Below are 15,710 nucleotides of genomic sequence, written 5' to 3'. Positions count from 1 at the left end.
CCTTGTAACAACATATATCGACGATACAATGTAACTTCTACCATCTGGTAGATTTACACACACACAAAAAAAAATAAATAAATAAAGATATAAAATAATTGAACTTTTAATTATACAAATAATAGAATATTGTATTTCCTAACTTTAAATTGAATTATAAAATTATTTCCTTATTGAACTCATAGCATCTTGAGTGCGTCAGTAGGCTATATCGCTGTGCTCCCATTTCGTACTTCCTAAAGACGTGCAGATCACAATTCAAAAATAGTAATAAGATTGCTTTATCAAAATAAAATAATGTGATTACCGCTTTAAATTTGAATATTTTCATTGATTTGTGTGTGTTGTCTTTTTCTTTCTTTCCGAAATGCACGCATGACAATAGTTTGGCATAGGGCCTAGTTGTCAACAATTTAACGTATCAGAATTGGTCTAATCCAAAAATAAATAATGATTGCACTGTTTATTTGAGAAAAACAGCGCCAATTACAGATGTATAAAGGAATAACATCCCCAAACAGTTTGTAGACAGCGACCCATATAAACATTATTTACTCACAATATTGCCGATTTCATACACGCTTTACTCGCTGTATTTGGGTATTCACATCGTTATCATAGGCGTAGCTTGGGTTCGAATATTACCGAGGGGGTCTTTCGACATTTTTACAACGTAAAAGGTGTTGTTTTTTTGTTTTTACCGAGTCAGCTGCCTCGGTTGCCTCAATGGAAGCTATGCCACTGGTTATGTGTGTGCACTGGTGGCGAACACATATAAAACTCGGAAAATTTGTCAACATCGATTTAAATGTTGCCCATGGTTAATAAATTAGGCCCCTAAAAGTTGAGTTTTTTCATAATATCTCGCAGTACTTTCACAATCCGAAGGGCGCATGTGACGTCACTGTACCACGTGACTACCTACCTAATCAACTTGACTTTTTGAAATCGGGGCTTAGATTTAAGTCTGTATTGTGCTTAATTATCGCAAAATTTCGGCGAACAAACTACTAGAATTAATTACTATAAGCATAAAGAAGACAAAATGCATGTAATATTGTATAGTTTGAAAACATGAGATGTGTCCTTTAAGTAGACACTATTTTTGTCAAGAACTGTTTCCTTAAAGGTACTTACATACTTCCTTAAAGGTACATACATTCTTTCTTAAACATGGTTTGTACGGGTCATGGAATTTGACCTCAGTCATGGGAAGTCATGTAATTTGGTTTTAGGACTTGAAAAAGTCATGGAAAGTCATGGATTTTCACTTTTTCCTGGTTTCAATTTTTGCAAAACTCGATAAATTACATAAATTAAGATAAAAATCCTTTAAAATAAATCAATATCGTTTTGTCTAATCGGGAACTACTAAGCCCATGTTGGTTTTAATCTGTATCATATAAGCGCTTGACACAAAGTAATTTCTGTTGCTGTAACCGTTTAGGTGCGAATGAACAAGAGGGCTACAGGTAATGGCACATGTACTGGTATACAGTCTGATGAGTCGTGCCTGGGAAATGTGTGTTTTCTTCCGAGTGGGACCGTAAGTGTAAGTGGATCAGGGCTGTTAAGAGTAATAGACAGAGCGTTCTGCACGACATGCTTGAAGGAGGTGGATATGAGAAACATGGGGGTGGGGGTACTGTCTTCACATCAACGTTCAATGAAACAGCTCAAACTTTAGAGAGAAATGGATCAACGAGATTTGAGTGAACTTTAACTGTTCCACCCCCTCCTAGCAGTAGTACTGGTAGTGCAGTTGATTCAGAAACGAGGTCAACAAATCACATGGTAACTACTCGACTGTTTTCATGTGGAGAGAATGAAACGCTAATTAAATAAAATTTTAAAATGTAACGCCTGAGGAATATGAAATGAAAGCGCTTGCATTAAAATTTTAACTTTGTGTACTGTTTATTTTATTTAATATTTCTTTTAATTAATCTATATATATATAATAGTGATTGTCTAGTAATCAAATAAAAGTTATATAATGAATCAAAACATTTCTTCCACTGTACTGTAAAAACAACTGTTTCTGTGTGTTGGAATCTGTGTCAAACCTTGGTAGTGCATATTAAAGAACTTAATAAGTCAATAAATATAAATATAATCTGTGAGAATGGAAAAAAATGTGTTGGGGTCGGTCGGGAAAGTGGAAACCAATATAGATTTTTTTTTTGGCCTTAAAGGTACATACATATTTCCTATGCTAATTTCATACATTTGAATTTTAAAAATTGATTGGGCCGATCTTCTCTTAAAAGTAAAAGCCTGAGTTAACATCTTTGCTTTCCCTGCATACCTCAGTACAATAAGAATACAATAAAATTAAAATGAGAAACATCAAAATACATTTAAGAGTTGTTAATACATCAGGGTATGAACTGTGGCACTTTACACCGGCATAATTCGTTAAGCTTGTTAGCGCTTCATGAAAAGTATGCTAGCGTAAAGTGTTGCAGTTCATAAACTCTCATGTATTATCAAAAATGATGTTTAGTTCTTATATTTAGGTTCTACCATTGCCCATCACTATGTTAAAATAGACGAACTATATTTATCAAGATTCATACGCATATTGTTCACAACTGCAGCACGTTCATTTGGAAATGGCTATCATTACGATTTGTAAAGATATTGATGACAAAAACATTGGAACTGTAAATGTATATATGGTAAAACAGAATAAAGATAATGACAAGAGACCTACAGAAGGCGGGAGCAGGGGCTGATCCCGGAGCAGGGGCTGATCCCAAGGGTCGGTGGAAAGTAAATGGGGATCGAGATTCTGGTATGTGAGAAAGAACTAAATGGACTGGTCGTAAGATTGAACCATTCATTGAATTAGCATCAGAATTACTGGAAGCCATGATTTGAACATACGGGGAATATGTTATTATCTCCTAGTAATAGAGATGCTGAGGGAGTGGGAAATCGCTTGTTCATTCGTGTGTCTATTGGTTCTGGTTTTGTATACAAGATGGAGGTCTTTTATCTGATTTTTATCAAATGTGCATGAACAGATGAATGATACTATGGCTAGGCTACAATTAAAATATTTTTTTATTCATCTTTTCACGAAGTTATTCAAATTTTGTGCATAGATTATAAATGTTTATTTTTGAATACCAAAATTTAAAGTCACTGTAAGGAGAGTTGGAAATTCTTTGTGTTAAAGGTTAAACTTGCACAATTTTTAACTCACCGTTTGGAATGAAATCTTGCATAAAGTTATGGGTTCATATTGATCACTTGTATGGATACTGTCTTGTTATACGCCATGTTGCTAGGGGATGGCCGGCTTTATGGTGTCCATTTTTAATGGTGGAAAAAAAAGAACTGGAAATTGAATAGTTTAAAAAGTGCATGTCTCGTTTTGAATAACATATGAAATACGAAATGACCAATCCAGTTCATGAGGAGTTTCATTTGGTTCCTCATGCTTGGCTTCAGCTTGTTAATTACGCTCTTCTTCCTTCCCTCTATAGTTCACATCAAGCCATAATGGGTAAGTTCTCTCATGTAAGTCTCAGCCTGCTGGTTCCTCACTCTCCTCTGTGTCTTCACTACAGATTGTTCCTGAAATCATGGGCTTATGAACCAGCTTCACAGAACAAGTCTTGTCTTTACATTCCTCCTATTAACTGAAATCCATGTCACTTGATTCCAATTCAAATGTGTTCATTTTGGCAAAACAGAAAGCAATCTCCTCCACAGCATTTTAGTGGGGAGAAAAGTCTGTATTGGATTAAAACTGACTAGCATTTGGATTTGTTTCAAATAATTCATAGCTACATATATGGAAAGACGTCTGAAAGCTGTGTTGTTTTTACCAATGTCTGTGTATGTTTGTTAAGGATTCAGTATGCCGTATCTGTCCTAGTAAGAGTTCTATGCCTTTCAGTTGCCCAGTGAATGATTTTATCAAATGAAAATACTCCCTCTCTGCACCATGATGCAGTATTTTTTTAAAAAGCTGAATTTTTAGTGAGGATTTGATTTTGGCATTATTAGCCACAGGTAATAAACAACTGTGTCACAGTTTTATCCATGAAGTGTATAGAGTTCTTTTTTGTGACATATTGATAGACTTTTTTGATTTATCAAACAGTTGTTACATTGTTCTAAAACCTACTACCCTGTCTTTTTGTAGTCTTCAATTTTCAAAAAAGTCCCATTTTCTGCTAAATCTACATATGACTGGGGCACTTATTAGGGCAAATAGAGTATGCAGAATGTCTGCACATATGGTAAAATCATCAACATTTCGTTGGGATTTATTTATTTGTGATATGAACAGATTTGAAATCCTGCACAAACAATTCTTAGAGTGACTGAACTATAGATAACAATAAAGAAAAACAATTCTTCAACCATGAAATTTCTCAAACCACAACAATTTAACCCACCGAAAAAAAAATGATTCTACTGTATGTTAAAGTGTGCGATCTTTATGTCTGTACTGTATATTCAGAATGTGCAATCTTTCCTACAGTGTATATTATAGCAGCTTCTCTTACTGGTGTATGCTTTTTATGCTTATGGTGCATGTATATATAGATCTTTCTGTGGATGGTATCAGCTTCCTGCACGTCTCATGTATATAGATCTTTCTGTGGATGGTATCAGCTTCCTGCATGTCTCTGTCTGCTTTCCATCATTTCGTTTACTGTATGAATCTCACAGATGTTGGGTTGTACGTAGAACAGTGCTGTCATGCCATTGATGTGTTGTACTACACTCAAACCCCAAATTACGCAACGACGCAACTGTTGCAAGTGAACTGGCAAAAACTGTGTGACTCTTAGGTCTTGCTGCATGCACTCTTGTGTAGCTGGTAGTGTACCAATTTTAGCACAAACTCAATGAACTGTACATGAAGCTTCATTAGACTACGATTTTCAGATTTATTGAATGTGTAATGCTCAGCCATGCTCCACTCCCACTTATAATCAAAATCAAGTCTCGCTATGTTGTGGTGAGCACCAGAGGAGTTTGTGCAGCTCCATGCCTTTATAAAATCATTTCATCTCATTGCTTGAATCATTCAAAAGCTGCATCCTGTTTGTCATATATGTGCCAGGTCTGAGTTTTCTTTAGTATGTACCCACTGAAATATATACTCCAGAATGTCAGTAATTCTCAGACTATGGTCTGGTGGTAAGTAATCATCCTGAAAATTCCTACTAATAAGCCAGGCAAACTTATCCAATGGATTATCCTACCTCAGTGGTAGAGCATTTGCTTTGTAACTGGGAGGTCGTGAGTTTGAGCTGCTCGTTCCATGCATGGCCGTGTCAAACCTTGGTAGGGATTGCTCATTTACTGAATGCTTGGCATTTAGAAGTGAGAATCATGGGTCTTTCAGACATGACCTTAAAAATGGAGGTCCCGTGTCGTGGAAGGAGTTGGCCCAGTGAAATATCCCAACAGTAACTCAGGTAAACTTATCCCAGTGAAATACCCTCACAGTAAGTCGGATAAACTTATCCCAGTGAAATATTCCAACAGTAAATCAGATAAACTTATCCCAGTGAAATATCCCAACAGTAAGTCAGATAAACTTATCCCAGTGAAATACCCTAACAGTAAGTCAGATAAACTTATCCCAGTGAAATATCCCAACAGTAAGTCAGATAAACTTATCCCAGTGAAATACCCTAACAGTAAGTCAGATAAACTTATCCCAGTGAAATATCCCAACAGTAAGTCAGGTAAACTTATCCAAGTGAAATATCCTAACAGTAAGTCAAGTAAACTTATCCCAGTGAAATACCCTAACAGTAAGTCAGGTAAACTTATCCCAGTGAAATATCCCAACAGTAAGTCAGGTAAACTTATCTCAGTGAAATATCCCAACAGTAAGTCAGGTAAACTTATCCCAGTGAAATATCCCAACAGTAAGTCAAGTAAACTTATCCCAGTGAAATATCCTAACAGTAAGTCAGATAAACTTATCCCAGTGAAATACCCTAACAGTAAGTCAGATAAACTTATCCCAGTGAAATATCCCAACAGTAAGTCAGTTAAACTTAATCCCAGTGAAATACCCAAACAGTAAGTCAGATAAACTTACCCCAGTGAAATATCCCAACAGTAAGTCAGATAAACTTATCCCAGTGAAATATCCCAACAGTAAGTCAGGTAAACTTATCCCAGTGAAATATCCTAACAGTAAGTCAAGTAAACTTATCCCAGTGAAATACCCTAACAGTAAGTCAGGTAAACTTATCCCAGTGAAATATCCCAACAGTAAGTCAGGTAAACTTATCTCAGTGAAATATCCCAACAGTAAGTCAGGTAAACTTATCCCAGTGAAATATTCCAACAGTAAGTCAGGTAAACTTATCCCAGTGAAATATCCTAACAGTAAGTCAGATAAACTTATCCCAGTGAAATATCCCAACAGTAAATCAGGTAAACTTAATCCCAGTGAAATACCCTAACAGTAAGTCGGGTAAACTTATCCCAGTGAAATACACTAACAGTAAGTCGGGTAAACTTATCCAATAAGACAGGTAATAAACCAGGTAAATGGGACAACATTGTAGCCATATTAATGTACACCTTTGGACAACTTTTTACAGATCCCTGTATCAGAACTTCGAATGGTCTTTAATTTCTATGGTAATGATTCAAAGAGGCTAGAGCTCCTGTAGTCACTGTGAAAATGTTTGAATCTGAATTTACACCTATTCCAAAGTAGATACCACATAGTATACATTGTAGTTTCCTGATGAGTATCTTTATATTGAATTGTGGGTGTGGTGATTCTTCCTATGACTTTATCCCCTTCCCACTGGTTGTTCTGTAGAGGGATTGATGGTTTCTCCTGTTCCCTGATTCCCCAACACAATGTAGAGGAAGTCCCCGTCAGTTTGCTGAACTATGTCCACTTTTCGTTAGACTGTTTTCAATACCGATATCCTACTGAATTAATTAGTATGACAATTTCCAGCTTTAGAACCTGTGTCATAAAAAATGTAATACCTTTAGTAGATTTCTCCTACAGCTGCCTAGCAGTACTGCTAGGACATTGCATTTTTACCTCAATAACTTTTGACAAGTAGCAATCAAGCTAAAACTAGACTGTGCTACACCCTGCTGATTTATAGGTGTGTAATGTGATTGTTTCCCAGTGTCGTCACGGCGATCACCAGCTGAGAATTCCCCTGTCTGTGATGGACATTTAGCTCATATCATGTGCACATTTCTTTATATCCAAGCCTACTAAACACTTATTCCTATTCCAACATACTACACACCCAATCCTGACATTCCTACCTCCAGCATACTACACACACAAATCTGATATTTCTATCTCCAGAATACTACACACACAATCCTGACATTCCTGCTCCAGCATACTACACACCCAATCCTGACATTTCTACCTCCAGCATACTACACACTCAATCCTCACATTCCTACCTCCAGCATACTACACACTCAATCCTGACATTTCTACCTCCAGCATACTACACACTCAATCCTCACATTCTTACTCCAGCATACTACACACACAATCCTCATATTCCTACCTCCAACATACTACACACACAATCCTGACATTTCTACCTCCAACATACTACACACCCAATCCTGACATTTCTACCTCCAGCACACTACACACCCAATCCTCACATTCCTACCTCCAGCATACTACACACCCAATCCTGACATTTCTACCTCCAACACACTACAACACCCAATCCTGACATTTCTACCTTCAGCATACTACACACCCAATCCTGACATTTCTACCTCCAGCACACTACACACCCAATCCTCACATTCCTACCTCCATCATACTACACACACAATCCTGACATTTCTACCTCCAACACACTACACACCCAATCCTCACATTCCTACCTCCAGCACACTACACACCCAATCCTGACATTTCTACCTCCAGCACACTACACACCCAATCCTGACATTTCTACCTCCATCATACTACACACCCAATCCTGACATTTCTACCTCCAGCATACTACACACCCAATCCTGACATTCCTACCTCCAGAATACTACACACTCGATCCTCACATTCCTACTTCAGCATACTACATACCCAATCCTGACATTTCTACCTCCAACACACTACACATCCAATCCTCACATTCCTACCTCCAGCATACTACACACACAATCCTCACATTTCTACCTCCAGCACACTACACACCCAATCCTCACATTTCTACTTCCAGCATACTACACACCCAATCCTCACATTCCTACCTCCAGCATACTACACACACAATCCTGACATTTCTACCTCCAGCATACTACACACACAATCCTCACATTCCTACCTCCAGCATACTACACACACAATCCTGACATTTCTACCTCCAGCATACTACACACACAATTCTAGTAACAATCATACAGAACCTTGAGTATACTAAACACGCTATCCTGATATTCTTACCTGGAACATACTAAACAAGCAATCCTGACGTTCCTTTTCCGGCATACTAACTACTCCTCAAATCATAGCGTTATCATAGTCATATGATCATGAGAAAAACAAATCTTTGGTTCTAAACTTTTTGAAATTATTCCATGTACTATACACATATAAAATCTTAAATTTTTCACAATCGCAAACTTTTTTCACAATTTGTATTCATTATATACAAGTAAAATATGTTTCTTATTAGTCAAGTTTGTTAAAGTAGTAAAATTGAAAATGTAGAGGTTTGTCAAATTAAAAAATTGTTCATGGTAGTACATTACCTTGTCTTCTGTTTGCAGGGCTAAAGTAATACCTTTATAGAAATAGGTAAGTGGAACAATATGGCTACCGTTCAGTTTCAGGGCTTGTGTGTATATTACTTTCTGTAATGATAAAGGGCATTAATTTGAAATCATTTCAAAAATAAATGTGTGAATACTGTTAGCAATACTTGTTTATAACTACAGTCAAGGGTTGAATATATAGATTGTTCGTTTTGTTTTCAGATGTTTTTTTCTGAGGAGTGGACAGTAAATAAGTGTTGTGTTGTGCCAGCAGCATCTGACCACAGATCATAAAGCAGACATTGACTGAACCTACTTCATTATGCTATAATGACTGGAAAAATTTCACCGCTAATTTCTAATGGAATTAATCAACTGTTTTTATCAACAAGCCAGGAATCTCTCGGACAATGAAAAAATATTGTACTAATGAATCCAACTCTTTGATGTATTGTATTCTTTTGTAATCTGTAAAACAATAATCAGAAAACAATAACAAAATTTTATAAGTGAAAATGGTACTTTACGATTCTTTAATGTTTTGAACATTTTGCAAGAAATGCCTCAGAGAATTTTGGATTTTGTATTCTGATATCTAATGAGATTTGTTTCTTTAACTAAGTTATTGCAGGGAATGAAATGCTTTATATGGAAAGGAAAATTTAATGTGTAGTTACAAGACCTGATTGTGCACAATACACGTATTAGATCTAATGTATATTGTATATGATTATTTAAGTTTGTGTCATTCATGGAAAATGTTTTAATATTTTTAGAAGCCACTAATTATATTCCCTTCATCTAAAATAAAATGAGATTTATGTATAAAAATTTTGTGTTTTTGTATTATTTCTGGAAATGCTGAAGCTGTTGTCTGTCTGTGTTAGAATCAAACTCTTTGTGTGATCTTGACTTTAATATTTTTCATACTTTTTACACCCCCATCTTTAGATGGAACAGCAATGTCTATAGGTGTGTCTGCTTGGAGTGATTTGTTTCTATTTCCATTTCTTTGTCACATATCAAGGTTAAACTTTTTGGGATTTTCTATTTCTATTTTCATTTCTCTGTTAAGTATTAAGCTGTATCTTGTTGTGTAGCTACTTTGTGGGTCACTCTCGATCTTGCTGCAGTTTTGACCTCTTGCAGAAGTTTTGCCCCTTTATTTGAAAGTTAATGTAATGTATGGAGGGTGCATGGTTTGTCTGTAACTCCTCCCACAATTTTCAAGTCAGGACCTTATTTTTACAGAGTATTTGTATTATTTACCGTAAATGAAAATATTACAGGTTGTTGGACTTGCTCAGTTTGGAGGAAATATTTCATAGGAGTACGTGGTATGTTCGTTTAAAACATAAATACATGCAATTTTCTCATTTTTGTAAAATGTTTGTAGTAAGTGTCATTAACTCCTCGCAGTTTTAAAGCTATTATATGGGTATTGAAAATTTGTATACTGCAAGAATTTCAATTTTCTTCCATTTTTGAGGAAATACATGTAGTATGAAGTGAGTAAATGGTTTGACCATTTAACTCTTTTCACAGTTTTCAAGCTCAGGCTTTTGTAAAGAAGTTGAAAATGTACATATTGCAAGGATTTTCATTTTCAACATGAAAAAAAAGGGCGGTGGATTTTGGTCAATGTATGAGAAACATTTTACACACAAAGCTTTGATTTGCTTATTTACCACCTATCACAGGCAATCGACATTATATAAATATCTAATAAAAATAAGATTGTCTTCCTATAAACAAAATATTTTGTTCATTTTTAGCTCACCTGAGCTGAAAGCTCAAGTGAGCTTTTCTGAACACCCGTACTCCGGCGTCCGTCCGTCCGTCTGTAAACTTTTCACATTTTCAACTTCTTCTCAACAACCACTGGGCCAATTTCAACCAAAGTTGGCACAAAACATCCTTAGGTAAAGGGAATTCTAAATTGTTAAAATAAAGGGCCAGGCCACCTTCCAAGGGGAGATAATCAAGAAAAGGTAAAAATAGGGTAGGGTCATTAAAAAATCTTCTTCTCAAGAACCACTGGGCCAGAAAAGATGAAATTTATAGATAAGCTTTATTAGGTAGTGCAGATTCTAAATTGTTAAAATCATGGCCCCCGGGGGTCGGATGGGGCCACAATAGGGGGTCAAAGTTTTACATACAAATATATAGGGAAAATCTTTAAAAATCTTCTTCTCAAGAACCACTGAGCCAGAAAAGCTGAGATTTATATGAAAGCTTCCTTATATAATGCAGATTCTAAATTGTTAAAATCATGGCCCCCGGGGGTCGGATGGGGCCACAATAGGGGATCAAAGTTTTACATACAAATATATAGGGAAAATCTTCTCAAGAACCACTGAGCCAGAATAGCTGAGATTTATATGAAAGCTTCCTTATATAATGCAAATTCTAAATTGTTAAAATCATGGCCCCCGGGGGTCGGATGGGGCCACAATAGGGGGTCAAAATTTTACATACAAATATATAGGGAAAATCTTTAAAAATCTTCTTCTCAAGAACCACTGAGCCAGAAAAGCTGAGATTTATATGAAAACTTCCTTATATAATGCAGATTCTAAATTGTTAAAATCATGGCCCCCGGGGGTCGGATGGGGCCACAATAGGGGATCAAAGTTTTACATACAAATATATAGGGAAAATCTTTAAAAATCTTCTTCTCAAGAACCACTGAGCCAGAAAAGCTGAGATTTATATGAAAGCTTCCTTATATAATGCAAATTCTAAATTGTTAAAATCATGGCCCCCGGGGGTCGGATGGGGCCACAATAGGGGGTCAAAATTTTACATACAAATATATAGGGAAAATCTTTAAAAATCTTCTTCTCAAGAACCACTGAGCCAGAAAAGCTGAGATTTATATGAAAGCTTCCTTATATAATGCAGATTCTAAATTGTTAAAATCATGGCCCCCGGGGGTCGGATGGGGCCACAATAGGGGATCAAAGTTTTACATACAAATATATAGGGAAAATCTTTAAAAATCTTCTTCTCAAGAACCACTGAGCCAGAATAGCTGAGATTTATATGAAAGCTTCCTTATATAATGCAGATTCTAAATTGTTAAAATCATGGCCCCCAGGGGTCGGATGGGGCCACAATAGGGGGTCAAAGTTGGTTTTTTTTTTTTGTTTTTTTTTTTTGTTTTGTTTTTTTTTGATATAGTGCAGATTCAAGTTCGTTAAAATCATGGACCCCGGGGATTGAATGGGGCCTCAAGGGGGGCATCAAAGTTTTACATACAAATTTATAGGAATAATCTTTTAAAATCTTCTCAAGAACCACTGAACCAGAAAAGCTGAGATTTATATGAAAGCTTCCTGATATAGTGCAGATTATAAATTGCTAAGATCATGGCCCCCGGGGGTCGGATGGGGCCACAATAGGGGGTCAAAGTTTTACATACAAATATATAGAAAAAATCTTTAAAAATCTTCTTCCCAGAACCACTAAGCCAGAAAAGCTGAGATTTATATGAAAGCTTTCTGATATATAGTACAGATTCTAAATTGTTAAAATCCTGGCCCCTGGGGGTCAGATGGGGTCACAATAGGGGATCAAAGTTTTACATACAAATATATATGAAAAATCTTTAAAAATCTTCTTCTCAAGAACCACTAAGCCAGAAAAGCTAATATTTACATGAAAGCTTTCTGACATAGTGCAGATTCAAGTTTGTTCAAATCATGGCCCCTGGGGTAGGATGGGGCTACAAGGGGGGATCAAAGTTTTTCATACAAATATATAGGGACATTCTTTTAGAATCTTCTTCTCAAGAACCACTGAGTCTGAAAAGCTGATATTCACATGAACAGCTTCCTAACATAGAGGAGAGCTAAGTTTGTTCAAATCATGGCCCCCTGTTGTAGGATGGGGCCACAATAGGGGATCAAAGTTTTACATACAAATATATAGGAATTTTTAAAAAAAAATCTTCTTCTCAAGAACCACTGAGCCAGAAAAGCTGATATTTACATGAAAGCTTTCTGATATAGTGCAGATTCAAGTTTGTTCAAATCATGGCCCCTGGGGATAGGATGGGGCCACAAGGGGGGATCAAAGTTTTACATACAAATATATAGGAAAAATCTTCAAATATCTTCTTCTCGTGAACCATTGGGCTAAAGAAGTTCACATTTACAAGAAAAATTTCTGACATAGTGTAGATTCAAGTTTGCGAAAACTATGGCCTCCAGGGGTAGATTGGGGCCATGATAAGGACTACGGTTTTACATGCAAATATATATAGAAAGTCTTCTGATATGGACCAAGGTGACTCAGGTGAGCGATGTGGCCCATGGGCCTCTTGTTATTATAGATATTTAAAACATCCAGTGCCTGTGGTCAAAGGGTATAAGATAAAACCTTTTTATCTTAAATTTATAATACAGATATTAAAACATTCACAGAATACAAACACAACTTTGTGATGGACGTACTGACACTCTTTTAACAGGATGGTTAGGTTTTATCCAGAACTTTGCAAACGCCTCTTTGACTATGGTATGGTTCCATCAGTTTCAAGATGTATCTACGAAAGAAAGAAAAAGAAAAAAGTCTTCATTTCATGTCTAGAGCCCATATAGGAAAACAATTGAATGTAAATTATAAATTTCCTTCCGTACTCAAACTACAGAGTAGGCCAGAGAAATGTCTCTTTACATGTGACTTGCTGTAGAAGGGTAGGGGAAATTAGTGTATTAGTAGGAAATAGCGCATTGTAGATGGAAATATTGGATTGTAGAAGGAAATATCGGATTGTGGTAGGAAATATCGGATTGTAGAAGGAAATATCGGATTGTAGAAGAAAATAGCGGATTGTAGGAGGAAATATCGGATTGTAGAAGGAAATAGCGGATTGTAGAAGGAAATATCGGATTGTAGAAGACAATAGCTGATTGTAGAAGGAAATATCGGATTGTAGAAGGAAATAGTGGATTGTAGAAGGAAATAGCGGATTGATGTAGAAGATAAAGACCAAATTATCAGTGATCTTTACTTGGGTCACACACAGGTCCATGTCCAATGCGAAATGGAAAGTTTGCTTATAAGTAATTTTGAATGACCTTTAAAAAAACACCAAAGCGTATAAGTGCCAATTTGAAACCTACAGATATCTACTGATAATAATATTCAATGATTAAAATCCTTGGATCAATCCCTCAACTTTTCAACGTTCATGACAAGTTGTTGTGCAGAGTTGGCAAAGCGCTCGTATTATGTCTGAGGGATTTAAATTTATGTTTTAATGCTATATATATTTAATACACTTTAACAAGGGCATTCAATACTTTGGTTCTCCCCAAACAAAACTTTGTTCGTTTGAATAAAGGAGAACAGAGGACAATAAAAACATACCCTATCCCGTTATCGATTACCCGATCGCCCGTGTGGTGGAAGAATTGAATGATTTGGAGATTCATAAAGAAGACAGATCCCGATATATGGACATAGGCGCGTGTTAACTGAAAGCACCTGTAACTATGTAAAGTTGTATGTTGATAGCGCACTTACCGTACAAACAAAAAGGTAAGCGAGTATGTTAATGGAAGCGCCATTGTGAACATATAGGACGTGCTGAATCGAGAAATCATTAAGTTTCAGATTTTATAGATTCCTCATCACATGGCAGACCTGAACAATATACCAGTATTTCCGGGTGCCAGGCTAGGTAAGTCTCCCTCCCTCTCTCTCTCTCTCTCTCTCTCTCTCTCTCTCTCTCTCTCAATTTAACCCGCTCTACTTTTCGTTATACTGTCAATGAAAATAAAGAGAAAAGAGGCATTTTTAATTAGATCTGTTGCGGCCCACCTCTCCGTCTGTATATCACGAGAAGGAGGTCATCACGGAAATCTCCCGATGTCGTCAGTTGGTCCACGTGCTTCAGAGGGAGTGCATCATCTCAGTGGCGGGGGAGGGCGTGGCCCTGGGTCGGGAGGGCCCCCTCACCCTTCTCTTGGTTGGCACCTTTTACGGAAAGGTCTACGTGTTTGACTGTTTGGTAAACAACGAGCTTTTCGACAAAGGAGGACTGCGTTTTCTTCTGGAAAATACCAAAGTTCTCAAAGTAAGTTATTGGTACAGTATATTTACTGCATTGTACTGTGGTTTAAAACATGGAATAAATAATTCGGGTTAGAATATCGACATGAAGCAATTTTGATTAACAGGTTCTATTGTTTCCAGGTCGCCTTTTCGTGTTGCTTTTTGAGTGCCGCCTTGTATTCACAGTTCGCTGTGCGTCTTCGCAGTGTGTTCGATACTCAGGTAGGTCAATGTATAACTAAAATGGCGTCAAATCATATACTTATAAATTAACTTATAACATATACTAATCATATGATATTAGTTGATGTTTTCTCCATGCAAATCGAGTAAAATTGGGGGGGGGGGTTACAAAGATTTAATTAACTTTTGGTATTAATATATCAACCTTGTGTATTAATCTCGAATAACACAGTATTCATGAATGACTTATTATTCTATTTAAAAGATAGCACATTTAGTCATCCGGGAATTTGAAGGCCGGAAGTTACCAGATCGTCTGACTCTATTTGATGTCTGCCAATGTTACTCCGGAACCGGAAATCATTACGGTTGGAGGACGGATGTTAAGGTAATGGGAAGAAAGCACCGTGTTGCATCAAACATCATGAAATTAAATTCAGTGTTACAATGGCGATTCATCTAAGCACTGCTCAGAAATGACGGTGGTGTTCGAATATACGTGGACTTGATCTATTGGATTTATCTCTGCAGGACATGTACCTCCGCAGGATGGGTGATTACTGGTCACAGCGACCTTTAACCTTTGAGATGCTTGAGTTTGCTGCCGATGATGTAATGTCTTTCATACCAGAAGTCTACAGAAGACAATCTGAGTAAAGATTTTTTGTCACTCATACATATGTATATCTGAATATAATTGCCATCATAGA

General features: G+C 36.6%; 1 protein-coding gene across 1 annotated transcript in view; it reads left to right on the top strand.

Annotated features, from left to right (window-relative positions):
• LOC130051873 (serine/threonine-protein phosphatase 2A 65 kDa regulatory subunit A alpha isoform-like) overlaps positions 1-15,710 on the top strand; it is a 31,970-nt gene that overhangs the window by 15,302 nt on the left and 958 nt on the right. The window contains exons 16-19 of the mRNA XM_056154904.1: positions 14,568-14,839; positions 14,959-15,039; positions 15,266-15,388; positions 15,532-15,653. Coding sequence (XP_056010879.1) covers positions 14,568-14,839; positions 14,959-15,039; positions 15,266-15,388; positions 15,532-15,653 — 598 coding nt within the window. The remainder of the gene's footprint in view (positions 1-14,567; positions 14,840-14,958; positions 15,040-15,265; positions 15,389-15,531; positions 15,654-15,710) is intronic.

This window comes from Ostrea edulis, chromosome 2 (assembly GCF_947568905.1).
Source record: "Ostrea edulis chromosome 2, xbOstEdul1.1, whole genome shotgun sequence".
Lineage (NCBI taxonomy): Eukaryota > Metazoa > Mollusca > Bivalvia > Ostreida > Ostreidae > Ostrea > Ostrea edulis.
This window is presented reverse-complemented; position numbering and strand designations above follow the sequence as displayed.